Here is a 27,031-nt window from a genome sequence, read left to right on the forward strand (position 1 = left end):
GGAACACATTCTACAAGGTTCATGAGATGATAACTGCACACTGCAATTTAATCGGTTCCTGTAATTTGTTCCTGGCACATTACCTGTTGAATTGAGCTGCTTTGAGAGGTACTTCGATATCAGTTTGTAGACATTAGTGATCTGAGACATTGTTAACTTTGTGAAAACTTTGTCCAGTCCTTTAACTCTGTATGAATTAAAATAAAGAGTGAATGTTCCATGCTGTATTTTTGCTTGAAAACCAACAAAATAATAGGCTGCAGACCCTTTCAAATTTGCCTGAAGTGGATGAGAAAGATTTTCTCTTCATTATTTATAGTGAATTTATATAACTGTGCCTGATCAACTTGTTCAACATTGGAAATATTCCTTCACTGCCATGGTTGAAATGTCTGTATTTACAATATTGTGCATTAGAAATAAAGATGAAAGCATGTTTGGAATTGTTCCTGTGGGTGCATACATATGGTGGAACTGGTAGCAACTATTAATGACTGTAACAGTGATGAGCCATCTAGGCAAATAAACATGAAAACAAATCGTAGGGAATGAATAAGCCAAACTTCTTCTTGCGAAGTCGAGCTCTCTATAAATATTGCATCCTCAACTTCTGACTGCAAAGCCTGTCAACCATGTACAAGGCGCATGTTGGGATTCCTCTCCATTTGCCTGGATAAGGTCAGCACCAAAAATTCTTAAGAAGTGTGACACCATCCAAGACCAAGAAGCCTTCTCTTACAGTGTGCCTTCCATCGCATTCAATATTCACTCTCTTCACTGAGCCACAGCAGTGTGTACTGTCTACAAGATTCATGGCAACAACTTGTCAAGCCTACTTTAATAGCACCATTCAAACCTCTGTGCTACCAAAGGGAAGGACAAGGGCAGTAGAAGCATGAAAGCCCCATTATCTGCATGTTCCCCTCCAAGCCACAAGCCTAAGATAATTCAGCATTACTTCATGGTTGCTGAGTCAAAATCCTGAAATTCCCTCCCCACCTACCACCCATGGAGTTCAGCTATTCAAGAAAGTGGCTCCTCGCCACCTTCTCAAGTAGAAGTGGGCAATAAACTGCCAACCTTGTGAGGCTCAGATCCCATGAAAGCAGAAAACAAAATTGGCTCTGTACTCACATCGCTTGGTTTGATTCACAGGAAATGTTGGTGGGTATGAGAGCAAGGTCATCAGCTTTAATGCTGGGCAACAGAAGCAGCAAGTTAGTCTGGAACCAGTCTGCATAATCTGTGGTTTTAAATTGTGGAAAGTGGGGTCTCAGCTGTTGCAAGATCCTTGTTAGCATCAAGTCCCTCACTGCTTCATTCTGAATAGCTGAAATACCCATCTGAAATAAAATGAAATCAGGTGAAAAATCATCCTAAATATTCTCGGGCAATTACTTAACATCTCAACATTAACATCTAATAATAGGTTTAAGACACATTTAAATCCATACAGATTACTATGCATTTAATAAATTATGCTATACAATTTAGTAAGAACAATTTTTGCAATAGGTTTCAGATTGATTTTACATATCATGATAAAGACTTTTATTCCTCTCTTGCAATATTTGGTATAATGCCTTTAGGACAGTGGAAAAAGATGAGGATTCATTGTGATGTCATTATCTTCCATCAAGCTTTCTAAAGGGGAGGACAACAATTTATCTTTACATCTCAAAGACAGTCAGTGATTTCTAAATTTCTCCTGTTGTAGTTACATGAAAGTGCATCGATAAAGCAGGATGCATTTTCACACGACCTCTTTCATTATTTGGAGAAAGCCATCCAACCGTCCGATGGTCGTATTATGAAGCCGAAATAGTTTCCCATTCCCTTTACGCCTCAACACACATGCTTTCTAGAAGTGTGTGTTGCTGGTGGGTAGGGTAGGGGAAGAGGGCATGGTTGAAAGATTGGGCATAAATAGTAGACTTGGAGAAACTCAGCAGCATCTGTACAGAGATGAAAAATAGAATATTCATATTTCAATGGTATCAATAAAAGCTGAATTAAATGCTGAGGTTGGTTGGCTCGCCGAGCTGGTTTGTTGTTCTGCAGACGTTTCGTTATCGTGCTGGGTAACATCCTCAGCACAGCCTCTGAAGTAGTGTTGGTGTGTTTTCCCACCTGGATTTTAAACTCTGGGGTCTATTGCGATTACCTAATTTCTGGGTTACCTCCGTAGTGGAATGTATATGGGGTCAGGTTCAATGTGATTATTAATAGCATGCTTCGTGGAGAGCCACGCTTCCAGGAATTCTCGTGCCTGTCTCTGCCTAGCCTGTCCCAGGATCTTGCTGTTGTTCCAGTCGAAGCCATGGTTCTTGTCCATGTGGATTGAGATGAGTGAGTATTGGTCGTGTCATTTTGTAGCCAGTTGGTGCTCATGTTCTCTTGTTGTTAGTTTCCTTCCTGTTTGTCCAGTTGTAAACACTACATCGGACAAACAGGAAAGAAACTAACAACAAGAGAACATGAGCACCAACTGGCTACAAAATGACATGACCAATACTCACTCATCTCAATCCACATGGACAAGGAGAACCATGGCTTCGACTGGGGCAACACCAAGATCCTGGCACAGGCTAGGCAGAGACAGGCACAAGAATTCCTGGAAGCATAGCACTCCATGAAGCATGCTATTAATAATCACATTGAACCTGACCCCATATACATTCCACTACGGAGGCAACCCAGAAATTAGGTAATCGCAATAGACCCCAGAGTTTAAATAACAGGTGGGAAAACACACCGACACTTCATCAGAGGCTGCACTGAGGATGTTACCCAGCACGATAACGAAACGTCTGCAGAACAACAAACCAGCTCGGCGAGCCAACCAATCTCAACACCCACAAACCAAGCTACAGATCTACTCCAAAGCCTTAGATGAATTAAATATTGGAATGTCATAAAAACCCAATACATTCATTGATGCTCTTTGGGGGAGTAAACCTGTCTAGCTTCTATATCCAGCTTCACCTGCACGTCTGCTAATGTGGTATATTGTACCCGCTGTTCCCACTGTGGCCTCCTCTCCGTCGGGGAAACCAAACGGAGGCTTGGGGACCGCTTTGCGGAACACCTACGCTTAGTTCGCAACAAACAACTGCACCTCCCAGTCGCTCCCACTCCCCTCCCAATCCTTGGACAACATGTCCATCATGGGCCTCTTGCATTGCCACAATGATGCCACTCGAAAGCTGCAGGAACAGCATCTCATATTTTGCATGGGAACCCTGCAGCCCAACGGTATCAAATGTGGACTTCACCAGCTTCAAAATCTCCCTTCCCCCTACTGCATCCCAAAACGAGCCCAGCTCGTCCCTGCCTCCCTATCCATTCCTCCCACTTCAAGCCCCACCCCTATCTCCTACCCACTAACCTCACCCCGCCTCCTTGAGATCCATCCTTCCTGGACCGACCTATCCCCTCCCTAACTCCCCACCTACATTCACCTTCACTGGCTCCAACCCCACCTCTTTGACCTGTCTGTCTCCTCTCCACCTATCTTCTCCTTTATCCATCCTCTATCCTCCTCCCCTTCTCTCCCTATTTATTTCAGAACCCCCTTCCCCTCCCCCATTTCTGAAGAAGGGTCTCGACCAGAAACGTCAGCCTTCCTTCTCCTCTGATGCTGCTTGGCCTGCTGTGTTCTATACGACCTTAGTTCCACGTTTCATTTTAAATTGCTGCCCACAGCAAGCCACTTGGTTATAATTGGGGTAGACGAGAAAAGTACCAGTGATGTTCAGAACGTGCAAACAAATGATTTTTGTTTAAAAAGCCAACTTACAGTTTGCGTGTCAGTGACAAAATGGTTCATGTAGGCGCTCAGTTCACTAAAGCGTCTGTTTGAAAGTGTATCAAGGATCTTGTTGATATTGACAGCATTGCTCAAAGTATTTGAGTTCACAGTCAGCTCAGACAGTTGCCTTGGAGTGAGTAAGTCCAACACGTCAAACTAAAGAAATTTGAAGTTGTTAAATTTGTGCAATATGTACAAAGGAATAATATACCTCCAAGCAGTACTATTCACTTCTGTCACAAATTTCCCATAAAGTAACTGCTGAAGTTTTTCGCGTCGGGTCAATCGCCCAATGATTTTGTTCTGTTACCTTCAAAATATGACCACACACAGGAAGAATTTTGCTTAATATGAAGAGTGACAAATACCTATCCCTGGTACTGCTGGGGGAAATGCAGAAATGGCAAAATATCTGATGACTAACAAGAAAATGATTAAGAGGCTTCTGTTACTCGTTCATATTTCGTCACTGTCACTGGCTGTTCTCTCCCAAATTCTAAATCATCCACATTCTGTAGTAATGGCTTAATGTTACACTATCATACGGCAATTAGCATCAATGCCAAAAATGGCACAGGTCCCAACAATAGACAGACGTGTGCACTGAAGTATGCAAGGAACTGTAGACATTTAAATGGAGGCATTTAAGAGTGTGGGAAGTTATCACATGTTTAAAATCATTCCAATTCTAAGACATTGCTTCATTCTTTATATTTACAGTGATTCTTCTGTTACAGTGCATGTGCTGAATATTAAGATGTAATTCAATAGCTGGGATAACTACAAAGTTACACTGTACAGTACAGTATCAATGTGCCACATCAGGAAATGATAACGCACATGTACACATCCACATCCACATCCAGTTGGAGCTGGGCATTTCACCAAGGGGTGAAAGGAAAAGCTGGAAGGCCATAGTCTCTTCAAGCTCATTAGTAATCAATTCCAAAGTGATGGACAACAACAGTTTTTCAAGCCTGGTTCCTGTCCTGTGTACCCTGTTGTTTGAATGCCTGCCTGAGAAGGTTGGGGTTGAAGATGTATTGCAGGATTTGCGCACACAATCTGAACTGATGCTCAAATGGAGCACTGACGGATTGCTGCACTGTTGAAGGTATGTTTTTATTATGAATGAAACATTCCATGGAACCCTCCTTTGCCCTCCCAGTGGACATAAATAGTATATCTTGAAAGAAAGCAGGTGAATTATCCCCAGTGTCTTGCAACGTCACAAAAGCAGCTTTTCTACTCATTATCACTCTGCTGCTTTTCAGAGGTTGCTGCATATAATTTAATTTCTACTTTCCCATATTATAAAAGCGATTGCACTTCTGAAAGTACAGCAAAGTTTGTAAAGCACCTTGATACATCCTGTATTTATAAAAGTACAACATAAATGTCTTCTACTTGTTTAATTTGTTCAATAAGCGAGAAAATCTGCTGGTGTCTATACTGGTGTAGGAGAATGCAAGAAAGCAATCTTGCAGTTGTTAAGTAAAAACCTCTGAAAAAAGTCTGACCTTCATTTTTCTGATTTCCATTTTGAAATGCTAGAATTACCCTTGCATTTGGTGGAAGAAAACATCTTCGATAGAAGAGAGACCATTTCAACAAATGGTGGATAACCTATTTGGTTTCTTACAGCAATGGACGTAACAAACTAGTAGCTTTATTGGAAAACTTTGTCTCGTAAACTATCAAACCCATTGGTAAAAGGCCAGGCTAATTTCTTTCGTCCTGCAACTTTGTAGTTGATCAGGTAACTAATCAGCATTTTTAAAATCAAACTTTCATACTTAGCTTCCCAGTTTCTAGAGAGAGAAAAAAAAATCAATAACTTACTCCACTGAAATTTGAATTCAGCATGGTTAGGCTCTTTATCTGAACAAGTTGACCAAATCTTCCCCAGTTCTTCAGCAGCCAGTCTCTGGACCCATTAGTGTTGGTGATACAACCGGCACCTTTAGTTAAAAGGAAGAAGGTATTTTCGGTGGATTGTCATGAACTTTGTATCTACGCAGAACACGTGACATTTTAAGTGTTCAGTGCTCCTCAAGTCTCTTACATTGAAAGTAAGAAAGCTGTGTTTCTACTTCCAGCTAGACTGCTAAACATGAATCCTCCAAAAAAGTTGTGTCTGGTTTCAATCGCAGCATGTCAAAAGTGCATTTGAGTAGTTAACTACTATTTCATTGTGAGAAATACAGTTAGATACCTGTCCATTAATGTTGAGTCATCTCATGAGCAGAACTACAGTAGAAGTGTAATTTACGTGATATATAAAGGGACTTCTCAGCAATAAACTCTGAAAACTTGCAGCAGTTCTAGACTTAGTTGCAAGCTGCTTATGCATATTGCTTCTTAAATATATACTTAAAAACACATTGCGAGACCATTTCATTCAAATCCCCAGAGACCATTACATTAATTGTTTGTACAATTTTGATGTAACAAGTTACATTACTTTCTGAAGTCTAATTGATTGAGGAAGTCAGAAGGAGAAATTCTGAACAATACAATCATGAAATACACAGCTAAAAATGAGAGAAGAGTTGACTAAGGTGCACAACCAAGAATGTAGAGGTAAAGTGAGAAAAATCAAGGTGCAATGATTTGATGATGCCAAGCTCAGGAATTATGTGCCTCAAAAAGTGGAAAAATATGGAATCCTGGGAAAGAATGAGTTGATGTAAGCGAGATGAGTATTAGAGCGGGGAATGAGAGAAGTGAGAAGCTGTACATTTTATAGGAGTGAACAAACATTCTGAGAGCACTGGCTATATTTTGGCAAATAAAATGAAATTCAAAATAAAGTTGCAGCAAAGACTGATTAGTTATTGATGCTTAAAGATGCGTGATGAACTACCATTGAGCTTTTTTTAAACAGAAGTTTACCAAATTTTTAGATGTGAGATGTGAAAGTTCTAAATGAGATCAGATCTGATAGTTAAGACAAATATTTCCATACATGAGATAAGACCAAACTGGAGCCAATAAAGTGGAGACATTAGTTCGAGTTGCGACACCAAGGAATGATCTCTTTGAAAAATAAGAAAAGCTTATCTGTCATTAATTATCTTTTCCAAGATGCTTATAACTTGCCAGATCAAGGAAATATGCAATTTCACTGCAATTTTACAGAAGCAATTGAACAAGTTGTAAGTTCAATTTTCTCCCTGTTTTGCAAGGGCCTTACTGGTTTACCTGTGGTATTAAGGTAGATAAGGATCCACATATTTAGCACAGTATCTCTTGTTGCCTGTGGCATCACACTGAATTCATTATTGAGTCCCTTTATGCTGGTATGGAAAAAAAATTATAAAACCATTTAAAAAGAAGTCACATCTTTATTCATCTGATAGACATAACAATATGCTCAATACTGAGGCCAGATCTGTGCACCTCTGTTACAAATACAATTTATTGATGTCTAAAGTCCATTTCATGTAAACTTTCAGGTTAGCCTATAAAGAGATGACCAACTTGCCCACCTGTGATCAGCAAAATGCTGCATTAACATAAAATTAAGAATCCCATGCCTGTTGCTAGGGTTCAAATACAAATTTCAGGTGCAAGAATGCGGAAACTGTCAAGCACACTGTCAATTTTTGCCAAGCTTTGAGCGGCTGAACTGGCAAACCTTTAAAGCAGCAACTTTTTTTTATATAAAGCTGAGGCAAATAAATATCTTTGTTATGGTGCCAGGAGGAGTGGAACATTCCACGATAAGATCTGACCTGCTGACAGACTTAGTATCAAAGTTAATTCATTTTGTTTCCTTCTTTACTGTTGAGCCACAATAAGTTGTCCATTTGCTATCTATATCTCTTCAGTGGCATTTAAAAGAAGACCAATGCTATCAAATTTGCAGTTATCTTCGGCAGACTTCAACATTCCTCCCCAATGTAAACACATTGTGAGGTGAAATATTAACAATGATTTTTTCCCCACATTTTGTCCATCTCTTTTGTTCTGAAGGCAGTAATGTGCGTTACATTGAGGTTCGATGGGAAATAATCCACTGACATTATGGCTTTCTACCAAATTTTTGGTTAATGTTATACAAATGTGTAACACACAGTATTAGATTAGTTTAGTTTTGGATTTTTTGTTCACTCATAGTCAAACTTGGAATCCAACCATGCCAACCAAAGTGCTGTTTTCAATATCTCAACATACAACCCAACAATGTCTTATTGCTTTCCAAGAACAAAGACAAAGACACTGGAGAATGTTGTGAGCCCTACTGGTGAGTAACTAGAATCTGTTGCATTATATATGGTGAGAAAGAGCCATACACTTACACAGCTTGGTAACCTTCGCATGTTGCGTTCCTGATCAGAAGGCAGCTCAGCACCGACTTGGGAATACCAGCAAGGAAAGGTCTGAATCGCTCCTGGAACCATTTTGTCAGGAAATCTAAACTGGTTAAGTTTTCACTGGTCTTCACGACCTCCCACAGGACGTTCATGAATGTGATCTTTGTCATTAATGGAATTGATGATGTGCTGAAGGTCTGCAACAAACCATGACATGTTTAAACTCAAAGAGAAAGAGATCCTATTGCAGGTACATGAAATTTCTCTTCATTCCAGAATTAAGATAAACACAAATTATATAATCACTCAGATTAATGTGATAACAAAATATTCCCTTGCACCTCTATGATAATTTGGCAATAAGTTACTATGTAGAAAATGAATCACTAAAACAGTTAATACTCAGTCTGAAAACTTACACTAGTTCACATTCTATCAGAGATAATGAGAACTGCAGGTGCTGGAGAATCCGAGATAACAAAGTGTAGAGCTGGATGAACACAGCAGGCCAAGCAGTATCTTAGGAGCAGAAAAGGTTTTGCGCTCTTAAGATGCTGCTTGGCCTGCTGTGTTCATCCAGCTCCACACTTTGTTATCTCAGTTCACATTCTGACTTGTTTATTGAAATGGCAATTGATAAGCTACAATGGACAGCATGGAAATACAGACACCATTCAGTACCGTTGGTGCTCTATTACTAATTTTCACTAAAGACTCCATCAGTAACTATGTGCAGACAGATATATGTGTGGATTTTAAAGGAATTATAAGTAAATTAATTATAAATGTTCATAAAGGATGAAAATGTTGTTTGGCAAGTGTGCTTACTGCTTATGGGGGGAGGTATCTATGGACATCTAGAACAGGAATTCCACAATTATAAAGTTAATTTAAAGTCCTTCATTTAAATTTTTAGATGTCCAATTATGGGACTCTTACAATAAAAATGGAAACTGGTCCTGTGCCCTCAGATATGCTTTGAAAGACAAGGAACAGCATTCAGCGTCTAGGATATTCAAATCCACAACTTTGTAGTTAGAGTTCATGTGGGGTACTTTCAAAGTGGGTTCAGGAGTCTGGTGCCTGGGTGATTTCAGAGTCCTGACCTGAAGCCTCAATTGTGTTGCTTTTGTGATCCTGTTTTAAAATGTAAATGCTCTCGTGACGCAGGGAGCAAGATCTCCACAAGCTGGGAGCTACCTCCACCTGGCATTATACGCAAAGGTAGATGGTAGCCATCTTGGAACCTGCTAGTACCTGGCCACAGAGAGCCATCAGCTCCTTAAAGGGGCAGAAACTTAAAGGCAACACCCATTGACAATCCAAGCAATCCACCTACCTAACCCTTCAAGTATTAACACGTGACAGAGTCTCCAGATTAGCCAGCCAATTTCGGCACCATTGAACATGAATAGAAACAAGTCACCCGCCAACTTTCAAAAACTGCTTATGAAGCATAAGGGGGTGAAATGGAAGGTGACACAGGGAAACTGAGATATTATGCATATTGTGGCGCAGGGCCTCAAAGTTTTAAACATTACGGAATGATAAGTATCTTTGACTCATGGTAACATTAATAACTTTGCAGTAATGCTTCATGTTTGCCAAAATATCCAAGTGAAAATTATGTTTGCAACCTCCCTCATCCATAACAACTAGAAGGGAACAGGTTCGGCATTCCACAGATGATCTCTGAAACTATGACTTTTAAATCCTAAACGTTCCAGATCCTGACATGCCTCACGGCTGATAATTCGGCTCCAAATTTTCAGTTGCATTTTCAATAAAGACTTCATTTTTTGGTCGTTATTTACTTAATAAATTTAATTTAAATTTTGAAAATCTATGAATTAAACTGGCATCTTTCCTTAATCTTTTCTGATTATTACAAATAAATGACGTTAGATTTTTGCAAAGTAATTTGGCTAAATAAGCCATTTGGCTTTGCAGAGATGTAACACTATCTGCATATACCAGGCCTGGAAATTTCTGTGTTTTATTTTGATCACTGCTATATCAAGAACATTTCACAATTTCAATGCCTTGGCCAATGCTGCTACTTCAACCAACAGAACCAAAATCAACGATTGTGGGATCTCCTTTGCAAAATTGTGGTTGTCTTTTTCCACAGTCACTGCACTTAGAAAAACACACTCTGTCTCTAACAGTTATAAATGGTACAAATGCAAACTTTTCCATCATTGTACAAAATACGTTTATTGGTTCAATTGAACATTGCTTTCATCTAATGTTTAACTGTCATTTACCATGTTGTTGAACTTGTCTAGTGCCTCGTTCAGGGTAGTTTTGTCCAGCTTCTGAATGAATACACCTAGTGCAATTTCATCTTGATTTTTTAAAGTCTTCGAGGTAGTAAAGCAATTGAATATAGAGGTCAAGTGATCACTGGTTAGACCTTCCAGTAGTAGATTACCCTGCAAAAGAACCCATTAGAAAAAGGTTACGGTAATACATCTCAATATATTTAACTTTGTTTATCTGTCTTTATAGATTCAGCAGTTCAGGGTTTTGGAAAACAGAAACTAAATTAGCAGAGAACAGCACAATGGTAGTTTGACTGTTTGGGATTTCAAATCCTTAACTTATTAGCTGAATAAGTTAACTGCAAAATTCCTTAGCACGCTTTGGAGCAACATTATGAGGTATAAATTCAACTTTTCTCCTTGTTATCCATTCAATATTACGTAAATCCAAAAGCCAATTTCATGTGAAGCTATTATATTCGAGTGGTTACAATGGGCTTAGTCTGTTTACAAGAACACTGCAATCCCCATTAAATTCTGGGGCCATGATTCACTCTTTTTTTTCAGGTTTTGAACTTATATCTGAAATGCCTGGTGGGTAAAATAACAGGATAAATTAGCAATACCTGGTACTGATACTTGATGCTAATTCATTTTGATTTTGAGGCCATGCCTTTAAAAGCACAACAAAATTAATTTAAAAATAGCTAATTTTGACTGGGATGCCATGATGATCTTCAACATAGAATCCCTACAGTGTGGAAGCAGGTCATTCAGCCCATCGAATCCACACTGACCCTCTGAACAGCATCCCACCCTGATCAACTCCCTACCCTATCCCTACATGTTGCATGGCTAATCTACCTAACCTACACACTACAGGGCAATTTAGCATGGCCAATCCACCCTAACTTGCACATCTTTGGACTGTGGGAGGAAACCCACACAGACATGGGGAGAATGTGCAAACTCCACACAGATAGTTGCCTGAGGTTGGAATCGAACCTGGGTGCCTGGTGCTGAGAGGTAGCCGTGTTAACCGCTGAGCCACCGCACTGTTGCCTAATCTATGAATATTTAAGTTTAGAGTACAGGATTCTTTGGTTTATCATAAACAGGGCTAGAGCAATCTAAAACAAACCATACTGTTTTGCTCTTTCACCAGATTTCTATATAATGTCCTGTAATAAATATTTATTTTATTTTCTCATGTAATGTAATAATTCCTACCTCAATTACTATGTAGAGAAGTGTTCTAACCTCTAACAATTTTTTTGGATAAAATATGCTTTCAATGACTATCTTAAATTGATAAACTCTCATTATTTACTGAACAACCAGAGGAAATATTCTTTCCCCAAGTCACATATTAAAGGCATTCATAACTTCAGAAATCTCCCAATTATTTTGTCACCTTGAACGATACATCTGTACAATTAAGAACAGAATATTTAGGTATCAGTGGTTAACAATACACTGTATATGATAAGATGCTAAATATTTGTTCAAATTAGACAATGAAGAACACAAGTGGTGAAAGTCATTATTTTCCAAGCATTAGGTAGAATATAATCTGGATTTAAAGATTGTGGCTGCATTAATAACAATTTTGTTTTCATTCAAAATTGCACTGGGTCCACATCGAAGGCAACATGTCACACAAAGGCCTTAGTTATAAGATCCCTCTTTGCTCCTTTTGAGTTGTCCAAGTGTGCGACACATGTCCATTTAAAACAGTATTGTGTTTTTTTTGCAATGCAAGTAAGTGCATTGTATTTGTACCACATTTCTCAGAAGGAGGAACACTTCCAGCTGCAGTCTGTCATTCTAATGTGAAAGTGTGGGTCACGTTAAAGCTCACCTGAGCACATGCATATTCTGCAATGTTGAAATTACATAGCTGGGAACTGTTAACGGACATCAGAAAACTGTTCACAGCTGAACTGTTGGTGGGAGGGAAATAAAAATTATTATTTAAAGAAACATTGTATTAAGATCGAAGTTGCTTTTTAACAAAAAAGCCATCAATACAACCCTAAATATATTAAGTGAGAGCCACTCTGCCGCCCAGAGTCACATTAACTTGTGGTCTGAATAGAGAGTTGGATCATTGTCTGAAGTTGGAAAAAGGCTACAGGGTAAAGGCAGGGAATTAGGCATGATGCTCACGCATTCAGCTAACACAAGTACGACAGGTTGAATGGACTCCTTTTGTACAGTAATCATTCAATGATCTTTAGTGAATTGGAAGAGCTGCAAGCAATATGATGAGCCTCATGACCATGAACTTCTTAGGTTTGAACTCTAAACTACTGTATCCAGTTCTGCTCGCTCTGTTTTAGGAAGGATATTAATAAACTGGAGAGCGTTCAGAAAAGATTTACCAGGACGTTGTTGGGAACGGAGGGTTTGAGTTATAAAAACTGACTGGAAGGACTGGGACATTTTCCACTGGAGGGTATGGGGCTGAGGGGTGATCTTACTAAAGTTTATAAAATCATGACGGGCATAGATAAGGTGAATGACATGGGTCTTTTCACTAGGGTGGGGGGAGTTCAAAACTAGGGGCATATTTTTAAGGTGAGAGAATAAAGATTGAAAAAGGACATGAGGGGCAACTTTTTTCCAGAGAGAGTAGTTTGGGTGTGGAATGAAGTGCCAGAGAAGGTGTTGGATGCAGGTACAGTCACAACGTTTAAAAGACATTTGGATAAGTTCATGAATAGGAAAGGTTTGGAGGAATATGGGCCAAACGCAGGGAGGTGGGACTAGTTTAGTTTGGGAACATAGTTGGCGTTGACTTGTTGGACCAAAGGGTCGGTTTCCATGCTGTATGGCTCTATGTCTCTACTCTAAATCCATTTGATGATAGAGATGGTACATTCAGCCCCAACACTAAGAAGAAGGTACTGTATTTCCAGAGTCCCTGCTGCTTACTATTCTCTACTAACCATTACAATGATGGGCGCAGTATTACAGAAGTTGCTTGAGAACTGGATTGGGCAAAACTGTAATTTTCGCTAAAGATGAAGGTGCTTCCCCCACTCCATGCTCAGACTCATACCTGAAGAGCAGCTACTTGGAACAGATACTAAAGTGTGGATATTGTTGATCTGTAGTCCAGTACAGCTCAGTACTGTGAGCCCATGAACAATGTCTGTATCAGGCTGTGCTAACGGATAACCTTGCAGTAAGCAGGAAAATACCACATGGTGGAATTATCAGGTCATATAGAGCCCACTTTTAGGATGGTTGCATTTACAGCCAGTCAATGAGCTCGAAGGTGCCGCACAATGCAATGAATGGGGTGTACAGAAAGGGAAAAACAATAGAAGGAACATTGAAAGTTAGGGGGTTAAATTGGGATAACAATATGTAAAGCTAGATTTTACAAACAGATTCCTAAAGGAAGGCTGGAACCACGTTTCACAGAACAAATCAATAATTTCAATTGAAGCAATGTGGATATTAATTTTCCTCAAATGCTTACCTGTTTACTCCTGCACATGCATCTGTTTCTGATAGAAATGTAAAAAACAAGATGTTAAAATACTAGAAATGTATGAAGAAAATTAAACAGTGAGTTTTACATAAAATGTACCTACCATTAAATGTAGTATTTCCACACTATCAAAATAAAGCGTAAAGGTTAATACTTAATTTTAGTTTCACAATGACACAAATAAACTACATACATCCTTGAAGACAATATATACATATAAATATATGAATTCAAATGCATAATGTATGTTTACTACATGAAAGTATCATACACATACACACACGAATATCATGCAATACATTAAAATATATAATGAATAGGGAACTATACAGAGAACATATACTAAGTGAACAAAAAAAGCTGTGTCAACTTGTAAAAATAATGGTTATGGCTTTCTGTTATTTTGTCAATAATGTATATTAGCAACAAGCTTCATGCAAGCTAAATAATCACAATTACTTAATTAGCATGGGTTACATATTGTTACAATGGCTTACATTCCAATGTTGATTATGAATTAACGGCAACGATGAAAAAACAAGTAACGCATCGTATGGGCTTGAAGGTCAGATAATTTGCACAGCACTACATTGCAGCGTTCCAATGCCACTGGTTGAATTGATACAGTTTGGTTTCATACCAGCAGCTGTTGAAAAAGAGTTTTTCTTTCTTGTGGTGCCAACCATTGTTGCTGATCAATAAAACAAGCCCATGAGGCAGCAGATGGAAAATTAAAAGGACAAAATCTGAAACGGCACAGAGCAGGCACAAATGCATCCAGATTTTCTTTCAGTGGAGCAGTTTTTTTGCAAGAAAGAATAAAAAGGTAAATTTAGTGAATCTGTACCTCCACCACAAAGATTGGCTTGGTAGAAGCACGGATTACAAAACTCAATCTTTCATTGCTTTTTTGCATTCCAAGCTCTTAACCAAACAGGTTTTGGTGTAAAACGTGCCATTGTATTGAGTGAACCATATCAGGAATGGCTAATGAGACTTCTTTCATTAACTTTCTGACACAGAACTGTATTAAAACAGTACCTTACCCTGAAGTTAAATTGAGGATCTGAAAGAAAGTAAAAACATCATTAAAAAAAGCACTTGAAACCCAATACCTCAGATGGTTTTATCTTATCAAGAATTATTTAAACATTTTGATGGAAATAGAACCAAAATACACAGCAATCTTACAGCCAAGAAATTAACTTGAAAGCGTTGACTGTACTTGCAACTATGTTACAATGTATTATACCATGAGCAAGGGAGTACAACAATAAATATTGTTTGTCAACAGTACTTCTGAACTTTTATCAAGGCACATACCTGACGAAGGATCTGGAATTCCTCCTGTCAATCCAACACGCCTCACTTCAGATTCAAAGTGTGACCTCACCCAGGCTGACACCACAGTTTCACTGGCTCCAGTTTGAAGAGCTGGGAGGTTAGCCTGAAGTAAGTTTATCAACTGTGTTGCAGAAAGTTTCTAATGATAGGAAGAATATGAGCAGAATGAGTATGAAACATTGATCAATGCCTATTCCTTCAGTGGTCAGCTTATTACATTTTTGGATCCATCTACGAAAGGAAAACATTGCCGGCACAAAAACCAAATTGCTAATGAACTAAGTCTTTTGGCGTGATGATTTATTATTTAAACAAAGATATAGCAATAGTTTCAAGTGTTATAGAATTAAATGAATTCCAAGCCTGAAAGCCCAGCCGTGGAAAGATTTTGAACACATAGGTGACATGAGAACTGTCAGATGATGTCAGACCAGAGTAATAGGTTGAAATGTTTTGTTCTGACTATCTAGAAATAATTGATCGCACTTTCAGGGCTGCAGCTACTTTAAAGATGATATAAAAATGAAAAATTACAGAAATATTCAACATATCACTCAGCTTCTATGGAAACTGCGGCCTGCATTTTCCCTTTCCAAGTCTGTATGTGTGGCGGAAAGCTGGGGACTAACACACTACCCCTACCTGTGAGGTAACCTGACCTGTCACCTTGCTGGTCAGCCCATTAACAGCAGGTTGCCAATCAACAGGCCAGTTTCTCAGCCAATCAGATACTTTGACATTAGCATGTCAGGACCCCAGGAGCTGCTGTCATTGCTCACTTGAAACCTAGTCTGGTCATGATTCAGAACCAGAAAAGGTAATTCTTAAAACTTTTTGTTGCAGACAGGAGTCAGGGAAGAGGGGAATCAGAGGCAAAGGCGAGGCATTGGCTTTCAGGCTCCAGGGCAAGGCAACTGTAAGCCTCGCTATCACTATCCCCCTCAAACTCAGCACCCTGGTTTCCCAGCAGGTGAACTAGCCCTCTTTCTCACCCAATGGAGAGGCAGCTGATTGGATCGGTTACAAATTGAAGCCATTAAGTGGCCACTAATTGACCACTTCGGGACCTAAATTTGTTGCCAAGGCAAGGTCCACAGGAGCCTTCTTGCCCAGCCCAGAGACGATGGGAAAGTGATGAGTTTCTCTCCAGGACCGATGTGCCCAATTATTTCTCCTTCTTGCTCTTCTAGTTTGGGGAAAAGAGATAACATTTCAGGTCAAAATGACCTTTTATCAGAACCACCCTGATGAAAGGTCGCCTCAACATGAAACATTAGCTGTTTCGCTTCACAGATACTGCCTGACCTGCCTTATCATTTTCCTGTTATTTTGTACAGCTCCAATACTTCAAATATAACATTTACATACATCTCCTCATCCTGTCTTCCTGCTTCTACCACTTTTCCTCTCTCAATCTGTGATTTTAGCTCAGTTTTATTTTTCCGCATATTCAAATTTAACCTAATCCCTTCAAAACTAATTCTAATGTCTAATTCAAACTGTTACTGTCCAATATGAAGCTGCAATAAATATTCAACATTTGAATGAAGAGGTTATTTTGTCCAGACTCTAGTTATTGGAATGAGGTCAGCCAGGTGAGCTCAAAAATGTGTTCCCTGATTGGGGCTGTTAACCTGGTTCAATCAGGGAGCCCTGGCTCACAGATATAAACAGGGGTGTCAGAGGTTCTAAAACAGAAGTTTCTGGAAAAGCTCAACAGGTCTGGCAACATCTGTGAAGAAAAAAAATCGAGTTAATGTTTCGGGTCCGATGGCCCTTCTAGAGGTTCTGCTGGCTCTCAGAGCTGGTTCTGAGTTAACAGTACCTGTGTCATATACTATGCATGTGTAAATAAGGGGTGACTTGGTGACTGGATCCATGGAGTTATTTCGCAGATAAGTAAAAGTCTAAGCTATGAGGTAAGATCTGGTTGCATATATTATATAATCAGATCAGTCTTTGTCATGCCAAACCTGGAACCATTTCTCACAGTCATAGTGGGCTGTGCTGTACTGTTTGATGATTGAGCAATCAGCGATACAATCCATTTCCAGCATTCTGTGCAAACCTAATGCTTGTGGAACAAGCAGTTCCGAAAACTGCTAGTCACATCATTCGATTCAGGCCCACAACAAGGGTGGGCCTTATCGCAAAGGTTTCAATGGGCTGCTTAATTTGTATAAGAGCAGTTGACTGGCTAGGCGCTGGGGAAGTTGTGGGAACTTGCTGGGTATGCTGGAAAGAAGCCGGAGAGCACTAATATTTTATTGTAATTGAAGGAATGGTTGCTGAAAACCCCATAAGAAGTATTTGCTTCATACAACTCAGCATGATTAGAGTTTAGGGGAAGAAAAGCCAGGGTTGGATCGAGCTCAGAAAAGCTCACTGTTGGTGAAAGGCAGGTGAATTAGTACTGGAGGGCAGGTTTGGAGTCAAAGGGAACATAGACACAAAAAAGGAATGTGATTGACTGGAACAAGAGCAGTCTTTCATGTAGTCCATTACAGAATGGCTCTTGATATCAGAGAGTCAAAGAGGTCTACAGCACAGAAAAGGCCATTCAGCCAATTGAGTCTGCACCAGTCAAAAACAAGCAATCCCATTACCCAGCACTTGGCCCATGGCCTTGTAAGGCCTGGCACCACAAGTGCACATCTAAATACTTCTTTAATATTACGAGGGCTTCAGCCTCTACCGCCCTTACAGGCACTGAGCTCCAGATTCCCACCAGGTTCTGTGTGAAGCAGTTTCCTTCACATCCCATTTAAACCTCCTACACCTCACCTTAAACCTATGCCCTCTGGTCACTTCTCCCATATTGAAAGCGTTTAGCAGCAAGCTGGTGGCTTGCAAAAATACAAAATGGGAAGAGTCGACAATTTGGCATCTTGACCATCAATCAGCAAGCTTCTGCATTTTTACTTTGTGCTTTGAATTTCCCATGGCTACATACCCTCAATAAATTTTAAATCTCTTGCCTGACAGGAATCCACCCACCTCGGGTTCGAAAATATTCAATGGCCCACGCTCCCACTAGAGTGAGGCAGAGTGTTCCAAAGTGGCTCAAAATTCAGAGGGAAATGTTCTCATTCTTGTCCTGAAAGGAGTGGCCTCGCCAGATTTTAAAACAGTGTCCCCCTAATCCTGGACTGACCCCAAAAGGTAACATCCTTGCCCCCTTAACCAGATTGATAAAGGGAGGATGTGTAACTTGGGATGGTGGAAATGAGGTGTCCATGTATTATGGATTATGTTACTGTTCTAACATTCTATATTCAAGTATAATGTTGCTTGTTCAAACTCATGGGATTCCTTAGCTTTAGTTTCTTAACACATTCCATTTTATTGACTTCAAAAATAATGGTTATTGTCCTCCAACCAAATCAAAACAAAATTGGCAGTCTATTCTCAAATTATAACTAACCTCAGAGTCTCACTGCACCCAGATAATTAAACTTCAAGTGTGATGTGGCCAGGGCTCAGTGCTTATATAATTAGGTGATCCTCAACATCACAAACAGATTTGAAATGAGAAAAGAGCTCATTAATAGAAATATTAACTAATTGAAGCTTCTTAGTATAAAAATCTGGGAATGGTTTATGAGGCTACGGGAACACCAACCTTACACTGGTGCTGCACATTCTGTGAAGTCCATTGCCAATCGGCAGTGCCCTCACATCAAACAAGTGAAACTCAAAGTGACTCACCATATGGTAAACATTACTAAATGTTGTTTGAACATTAAAAATAACAGCAATATCAGATTATGGGGGGGTGGTTAAAAGAATATCAGACTGATCACAACAGTGGAGCTGTGAATTTCCTTCATCTATGAATCCGGATTTCATAATATAGTTCTTGATAATACCTAATAATTATCCCATCATCAAATCATCCGCTTTTTATATGTGGCATAGTGTATTGGATCTGACCAGCCAGCTCAGAGCCAGTTCCTATAAAGAGGAGACTCTGAGAATCTCCTGTTTATATCTTTCAGCCAGGGTTCCGTGATTGGCCCAGGTTAACAAACTCAGTCAAGGATCTCATTGTTATTGAGATCTAACTGGCCCTCATTCCAATCACTACAGTTCTAAATTGGTATTCTATACCATCGACACTGACCCATGTTCCCTATTCAACCAACATTTATTCCAATGTAAGATTACATTATGAGATGTTACACTTCCCATCATAATCAAATAGTCTTTTTTTTTAAATGAATCTCGATTTCCTTGCAGGAAGTTCATTGTCATTCCCAAATACAAACGTGCAAGTATGAAACAGATTGCTAAAGAAGAAACCATAGTCATTCTTAAATGATCAAATCATATTGTTATACTATATATACATACTGCTACTTCTTCAGGATTCAGCTTTATGAAGGTTGGGAAGTCCATGTTGACAAGATTATTGGCGAGAAACTCCAGATCAGATGCTCTGGCACCACCTTAAGAAAGCAAACACACTCATTTATCAAAAAGCAGTAACATTTTTCACTTTTTTGTACCTATATAGAATTCTGCATTATTACCTATTGCTTAAAAATGGAATGTTGTGCTATTTTCTCTCAGTATTTAGCACCATTCATTATTTGTTAATTACTTTCACAATAGAAGAATATAGGCATTTTCATCATCTGAACATGTTCTGCCCTTAAAATGCTCATCTGCATAGAAGCACTGCAGAACAACCTGATGTAAATATTCATGCCCCATTAAAAGCCTGAACTTCCTGAATCAATCACTGGCCATAATCCATTTCTCCCTGCATCTACATTTCTTGAAAAATCTACACTATTGCGCCTTAGCTATTTGGTGACTGTTTTTCAAATTTAAATTCTATCCCAATATCTCTCAAACTCCACAATTCTGTTTCTTTGCTTTGCATGTCAATTTCAGATCATATCCACTTGAAAATAAAATTTTAAAACCTCACCAGTTAGGTGTAACAAACCAGATCTAAGGGTGTTAGGAAGATTTTGATGGCTGGTGTTAACTTATAAATGGATGTGTGGATAATAGTTCCTCAGCTGTTCTACCACACTGCAGGTTATATAGCTCACTCCATTGAAGGAATTCTCTCTGCTCACACAAGAACAGTTAAATAAAGAAATTTTCATTTTAAACACCACTGCTTTTCGAGGAGATTAGGTATTTGTCATGGTTAGGCAGTATCTTCCTGCATAAATTCTAAGCAGGGCTCTATAATGTGAAAAGGACTGATAGGTTATTACAACAACAAAGTTGTAAAAACTGAGTTCTGAGGAAGAGCCACCAGACCTGAAACTCTAACTCTGTAGTTTTCCTTCATAGATGCTGTCAGACCTGCTGAGCTTTTCCAGCAATTTTGTTTTTTGTTCCTGATTTACAGCATCCGCAGTTCTTTCGGTTTTTATTCTCATAGATTATTATCTCTGGGTTGAGTTGGAAGGTCACTGTTGCTTTGCGACCTAGCTGAAGCAAGTTCACAAAACAAAGAGGTCCTGCAAGCAAATTATTCAAAGTCCCTCAGTAGGGTCAAGAGGAACAGGATTGTTTCTTTTGACCCCACGTTGGAAATCATGCCCCACCTCTATCACACAGAATCTCCTCCAACCTCTTCCTTTATGTGCGACTCTCTCAGAAGTTCCTCCTCACTACTTAGTGGGATGATGGAAATAAACCTGCAACACTTAACTAAGACCTGGTAATCAAAATTATTAAGCCCTCCTGTTGCAGTACCAGGCATGAGGTTTACTTGTTGGAGCAGTGCACTATCTGAAATCTGCCCCTTACTTAAAAACCCAGCTATAAGAGGTGAAGCAGACATCAAACCCTTCAACTCTGTATCATCTTAGAAAAGAAATACGTAAAATGATATTTTAACAGCTGGCAGTTGTTTTTTTGTAAGCACACTTTCTCATAACAGTTCTTTGATTTTCTCTATGTTATTCTTGGTTATTCCTGCAAAAATATGTTAAAAAATTTTAACACTCGTTCATTAGCTCACTTTCTTTAAATGTATCAGTGAATTTGTTCATTACCAATTTAAAATTACTAATATTTAAAAGTAAGGTGCTTTCATTGACCCAGTGTGCCAAACGGTAAACGTGAGGTTGTATGGAACCTTCAATGCTCCCAGCATGTTCTAAAGCTTCGAACAGTCAATGGCTTAGTTTTAAAGTGTAGCCACTGTCCTTATGCAGGTAAAAACAGCAAAGCTTTTGCGCAAAAGGATCTCACAGAAAGTATTGTGACAATTGTTTGAAGAGTAAACGCTGACCAAGATACCTGACTCTAATTTTGCCATGGTACATTTTACACAGAATCAGAGAATCTTCCACTTGGAAGCAGGCCACTTGGTCCATCGAGTCATACTGACCCTCTGAAGAGCATCCCACCCACACCCACACCCCTACCCCATCCACATAACCCTGAATTTCCCATGGTTAATCCTCCTAACCTGCACATCCCTGGACACTGTGGGCAATTTAGCACGGCCATTCCATCTAACCTGCACATCTTTGGGCTGTGGGAGGATGAACAGGCAGATTGTGAATTGGTTTACCATCTTTTCTTAATGATAACACCTCTGTCAATGCAGTCAGTAACTCAGTACTGCAGTGAAACAGTAAACGTACAGCCAAGAGGAAATTAGCCTACCATTAAGCTTTAGGTTCAATTTATCAACCAGCCAAAATTATTAGCTGCATGTTTCAAACCTAAAGAAAGACATGGTAAATGTCAAGAATCAAGCACTTTACCAAGGTATGACTTGATGAGGTTGAAGTAGGCAATGGTGTTATTTTGCTGAGATATTAATTCAGACGCTGCTTGGTTGTAGAGTAGGTTCTTTTTTGATTGAGTGCATGTGGAAATATCCAGTGCTCCAGCATTCCTGTAGAAGAAAGGGCAGAACCTTAACTTTGAAATGCACGAAACAAATTATTTGGCATTGTAGTTATCATTGTTATTCATCCATGAACATTCCCATAGAAACAATAAAATTCCACTTATTGACAGTGGTAATGCCTATAACTGCAGGTGATTAGCAGCTGCAGCAAAGTGACATTCGTGTATGTTGATAGTTGGAGCCAATCACTGCCAGCTTATATTTGATAAGCAGTGGTCCTTTTAAGGGACTATAACATGTTTCTCAAAAAGGAATGACTACAAGTTTTAAAGCTGATTTTTGTAAAGTCAGGGCAGCATTAATTCTGCTTTTGTTTCACAAAAATGTGCACAGGAAGTCTGACTCCTCTGTGTCTTCCATTCTCACCACCTCTAAGGTCCCACTTGAAGAACAGCTCCAAGGAAAACCTGCTAAATGTTGCAACTTTCCCCAGCTAGCGAGCCACCAGCCACCACTCGTTCAGTACTTCCGATTCATCAACATTACTCAAAGGAAGGGTGGCACCTTGGCTCAGTGGTTAGCACTGCTGGCTCACAGTGCCAGGGAGCTGGGTTCGAGTCCACCTTCGGTCAACTGTCTGTGTAGAGTTTGCACATTCTCCCAGTGTCTGTGTGGGGTCTCGTCCAGTTTCTCCCACAGTGCAAAGATGTGCAGGCTAACTGGATAAGCCATGGGAAATGCAGGAATAGGGTAATGGGTGGTTCTGGGCGGGGTGCTCTTTGGAGGGTTGGTGTGAAGTGGGTGCGCCGAATGGCTTGCTTTCACACCACAGGGATTCTATGATGATAGCAGCACCCATGACCTTTTTGACAGAGACAGTTTGAAGTTTCACCCCAATGTGTGTATTTCCAGTTTAGGAATGGAACAAACTAGGCAATCTCAATGGAATTCGTAAAATTGATTTTAAAATTAAGACTCCTCAGAAATGCAGGCTCAGATGACAGTCAGGAAGGCAGATGCACTGGTGGCTTTCATTTTGAGAGGGCTAGAATACAAGAACCGGGATGTACTGCCGAGGGAATTTAAGGATTTGTCACAGCACATTTGGAATATCATGAGCAGTTTGGGCCCCATATCTAAAAAGGAATGTGCTAGTCTTCAAGTAGAGTGAGGGGAGGTTTATAAGAATGATTACAGGATGAAGGGCTTGTCCTGTGAGGAGCAGGTAAGGAGTCTGGGTCTGTACTCAATGGAGTTTAGAAGCTTGATGGGGGGGGGGGGGAATCTGACTGAAATTTACCCAATACTGGAGAGGCCTGGATAGAGTGGGCAAGAAGATGTTTCCGCTAGTTGGAAAGACTAGTACCTAAGGGCATAGTCTCAGAGTGAAGAGGTAGCCTTTTAGAACCGAGATGAGGAAGAATTTCTTCAGCCAGAATGTGTTGAATTGTGGAATTCATTGCCTCAGAGGGCTGTGGAGGCCAAGATATTGAGTGTATTTATGACACAGATAGTTAGGTTTTTGGTTAGTAAAGGGAGTAAAGGCTATGGTAGGAAGGTAGGAGAATCGGACTGTGAAACATATCAGCCTTGATTGAATGGCAGAGCAGACTGCTACATATTATGGTCACAAATTTGTGTTCTGAACCAGACATGAAATGATGAGGAGAAAGTCACAGAGGTAGCAAGAATGTGTTTTTCCTTAATGACAAAAAACGGAAATATATATGCTAAGAGTGTTTGACCCTTTCACCTTTTCATTGCTACCATCTGATTTGTTGAGCATTGTGCTGTAACACTTGGAACAGCGATTTTCATTCTGTTTTGGAGAAGGATATTTAATGCAAGTGAGAAAACTGAGGAGAAAGATGAAATACTTACGTCAAGTTTGAAATAGTCATCAGCTGGCTTTCATCTAGAGTGCAGAGGTTTGGCCCACCGATAACTTTCAAAGAAACTTCATTGAGAGTTCCACCCAACTGTAGATACCTTGTAATAATGCTTTTAACCTGAAGAGCAATTCATAAAATATTCAGTAGCAAATACCAAATAAACTGCATTTTTATATTTATTTACTTTCCTTGCTTAATTCTTGAATTTCTTATTTAGAACTTGTAGACATCGTTTTTTTCTTCTCCATACATAGAACTGGGCTTGTTCCTCCCAACAGAATTCTTTAATCAATCTTGATTTCTGTTTTTATTCAAAGAAAGGTGACCATGACACTGTTTCCTATTTCAGGCGGTGCTGAGTTAATAGCTGATTACTCAGAGTAGACTATGGCAATTTAGGGGCATATTTTTAAGGTGTGAAAAGAGAGATTTAAAAATCTGCAAAACTGTGGGGAGATAACAAAGAAGCTGGAGCGGAAGAGCATAGATAAGCATTGGCCCAAGTTTTCTTTATGAAGTCCAGGCAAGCATTCTGCTCTCAAGGCACTTACTGCATCTGCTTCTCACTAGCTAGACTTTACTAAGCAGAGGAAACAACAAGTAATCTGAATTGGCCTCTATGTATATCGCATGACCCTGTTTTCGCAGAGTCATAGAATCCCGCCAGTATGGAAGCAGGCCATTCAGCCCATCAAGTCTACACTGACCGTCCAAAGAGCGTCCTGCCCAAACCCACCCCAGTACCCTACTCTATCCCCATAACCCCACATTTCCCATGGCTAACCCATCTAGCCTACACATACCTGGACACTACAGGCAATTTAGCGTGGCCAACCCACCTAACCTGCACATCTTTGGACTGTGGGAGGAAACCAGAGGAAATCCATGCAGACATGGGGAGAATGTACAAGCTCCACACACACAGTTAGCCAAGGGTGGAAGCGAACCCAGGTGCTTGGCACTGTGAGGCAGCGGCATTAGCCACTGAGCCACTATGCGCTCATGAAGCTTCAGCTAGTTTAAGCAATCATCAAAAGGAACCAACAACACTGAAGTGAGGTTAAAATTATCCTGGCGTTTCAAGGAAGTAGTTTTCGCATCTTATTCAGAACTGAATTCCCACTTATTTGCAGGTATCAATATTTTAAATGCACATTCTCCTGGTTTCAGTACCGTTGTGTTTTCGAGCTGTTGCATCATTAATGCAGCAAGTGTCTCAACTCGAGTGATATTCCAGCTGCTGACTTCTGTTGCATTAAACACAGTTGAGATGTTTCCCAGAAGTATAATCTGGTTTTCTGGTAATCCGCTGGGATAAATCTGTTTCAGGAGATCCAAAAAAAAAAATTAAATCACTTATTGATTGTTTATTTCCCACTCCACAAGTACAGTTTTAACAACCTTTACAGTTGTCGTAACGTCTGTAACTAATTTCCTTTTCAATTTGTACATTTGAAAGTATTATTTTGAATCTATGTTTTATAAAAGATGTCTCAATAGACATGTTTTTATAATTAATAATTTATTGCTCTTACAAAATATTATCACTTGAATAATGCAGCATTTTCAGTCCCATTTGCCGGCATTTGGCAAATATCCCTCTAAACCCTAAACTCTAAAAGATGCCTTTTAAATATTGTAATTATACCAGCCTCCTCCACCTCCTCTGGCAGTTTTATTCTGTATGTGCAGCATCATCTGTGTGAAAAAGTTGCCCCTTAGGTCCCTTTTAAATCTTGCCCCTCTCACCTTCAACAGTCTAGTTCTGAACTCCCCAAACCTGGGAAAAAGACCTTGGCTATTCACACTTTCCATGCCCCCCCATGGTTTTATAAATCTCGATAAGGTCAAACCCTCAGCCTCTGATGCTCCAGAGAAAATAGCCCCAGCCTATTCAACCTCTCCCTATAGCTCAAACCCTCCAAACCTGGCAACATCCTTGTAAATCATCTCTGCATCCTTTCAAGTTTCACAATACCTTTCCAATAGCAGGGAGACCAGAACTGAACGCTGTTTTCCAAAAGTGGTCTAACCAATGTCCTGTACAGCCACAACATGACCTCCCAAACCTCTACACAGTGCACTGACCAATGAAGGCAAGCGTACCAAACATCTTCTTTAGTACCCTATCTACCTGCAAATCCACTTTCAAGGAAAAATTAAGAGAACACATGAACTCCCAATTCCTGCCTGGGAATCGAACCTGCAGTGGTGAAAGTGATGAATCCTAACCACTAGACCTCCAGGGAAGGTTGAGCTAATGCAAGAAGATTACATAAGCTGCCTCTTCTGCCTGACACCTCATAATATTTGCACAATTATGACAGGTTCTGATTGTGGCTGAAACATTTAAACTGTTTATAAATCCTCGTCCAATTGTATTGTACTTTTGGAGTCACAGAAGTATCATCCTCCTGTCTTTTCCCTATATTCTTCACATTTTTACTATTTAAATCATCATCCAACATTCATGACCTCATCACCTCAGGGGACCTCCCACCCACAGCCTCCAACCTCATTGTTCCCCAACCCCTATCTCCTTCCCAAAATCCACAAACCTGCCTGCCCTGGTCAACCCATCGTCTCAGCCTGCTCCTGCCCCACCGAACTCATCTCCACCTATCTGGACTCCATTTTCTCCCCTTTGGTCCAGGAACTCCCTACCTACGTCCGTGACACCAATCACGCCCTCCACCTTCTCCAGGACTTCCAATTCCCTGGCCCCAACACCTCATTTTCACTATGGACGTCCAGTCCCTACACACCTGCATTCCGCATGCAGATGGCCTCAAGGCCCTCCGCTTCATCCTGTCCCGCAGGCCCGACCAGTCCTCCTCCACCAACACCCTCATCCGCCTAGCCAAACCCGTCCTCACCCTCAACAACTTCTCTTTCGATTCCTCCCACTTCCAACGGACTAAGGGGGTGGCCACGGGCACCCGCATGGGCCCCAGCTATGGCTGCCTCTTTGTAGGTTACGTGGAACAGTCCCTCTTCCGCACCTACACAGGCCCCAAACCCCACCTCTTCCTCCGTTACATTGATGACTGTATCGGCGCCGCCTCTT

General features: G+C 40.1%; 1 protein-coding gene across 1 annotated transcript in view; it reads right to left on the bottom strand.

Moving 5' to 3' along the window:
• The window catches only part of LOC125462409 (uncharacterized), a 320,685-nt gene that overhangs the window by 47,897 nt on the left and 245,757 nt on the right, over positions 1-27,031 (bottom strand). Inside the window, exons 140-155 of the mRNA XM_059654215.1 lie at positions 25,138-25,284; positions 23,954-24,081; positions 21,984-22,117; positions 19,594-19,688; positions 15,220-15,379; positions 14,943-14,962; positions 14,000-14,021; positions 13,885-13,912; positions 12,256-12,337; positions 10,398-10,565; positions 8,116-8,327; positions 7,016-7,110; positions 5,654-5,772; positions 3,800-3,967; positions 1,135-1,343; positions 84-187 (exon numbers count right to left, since the gene is read on the bottom strand). Coding sequence (XP_059510198.1) covers positions 84-187; positions 1,135-1,343; positions 3,800-3,967; positions 5,654-5,772; positions 7,016-7,110; positions 8,116-8,327; positions 10,398-10,565; positions 12,256-12,337; positions 13,885-13,912; positions 14,000-14,021; positions 14,943-14,962; positions 15,220-15,379; positions 19,594-19,688; positions 21,984-22,117; positions 23,954-24,081; positions 25,138-25,284 — 1,891 coding nt within the window. The remainder of the gene's footprint in view (positions 1-83; positions 188-1,134; positions 1,344-3,799; positions 3,968-5,653; positions 5,773-7,015; positions 7,111-8,115; positions 8,328-10,397; positions 10,566-12,255; positions 12,338-13,884; positions 13,913-13,999; positions 14,022-14,942; positions 14,963-15,219; positions 15,380-19,593; positions 19,689-21,983; positions 22,118-23,953; positions 24,082-25,137; positions 25,285-27,031) is intronic.

This window comes from Stegostoma tigrinum, chromosome 23, assembly GCF_030684315.1.
Source record: "Stegostoma tigrinum isolate sSteTig4 chromosome 23, sSteTig4.hap1, whole genome shotgun sequence".
In the NCBI taxonomy this organism is placed as follows: domain Eukaryota; kingdom Metazoa; phylum Chordata; class Chondrichthyes; order Orectolobiformes; family Stegostomatidae; genus Stegostoma; species Stegostoma tigrinum.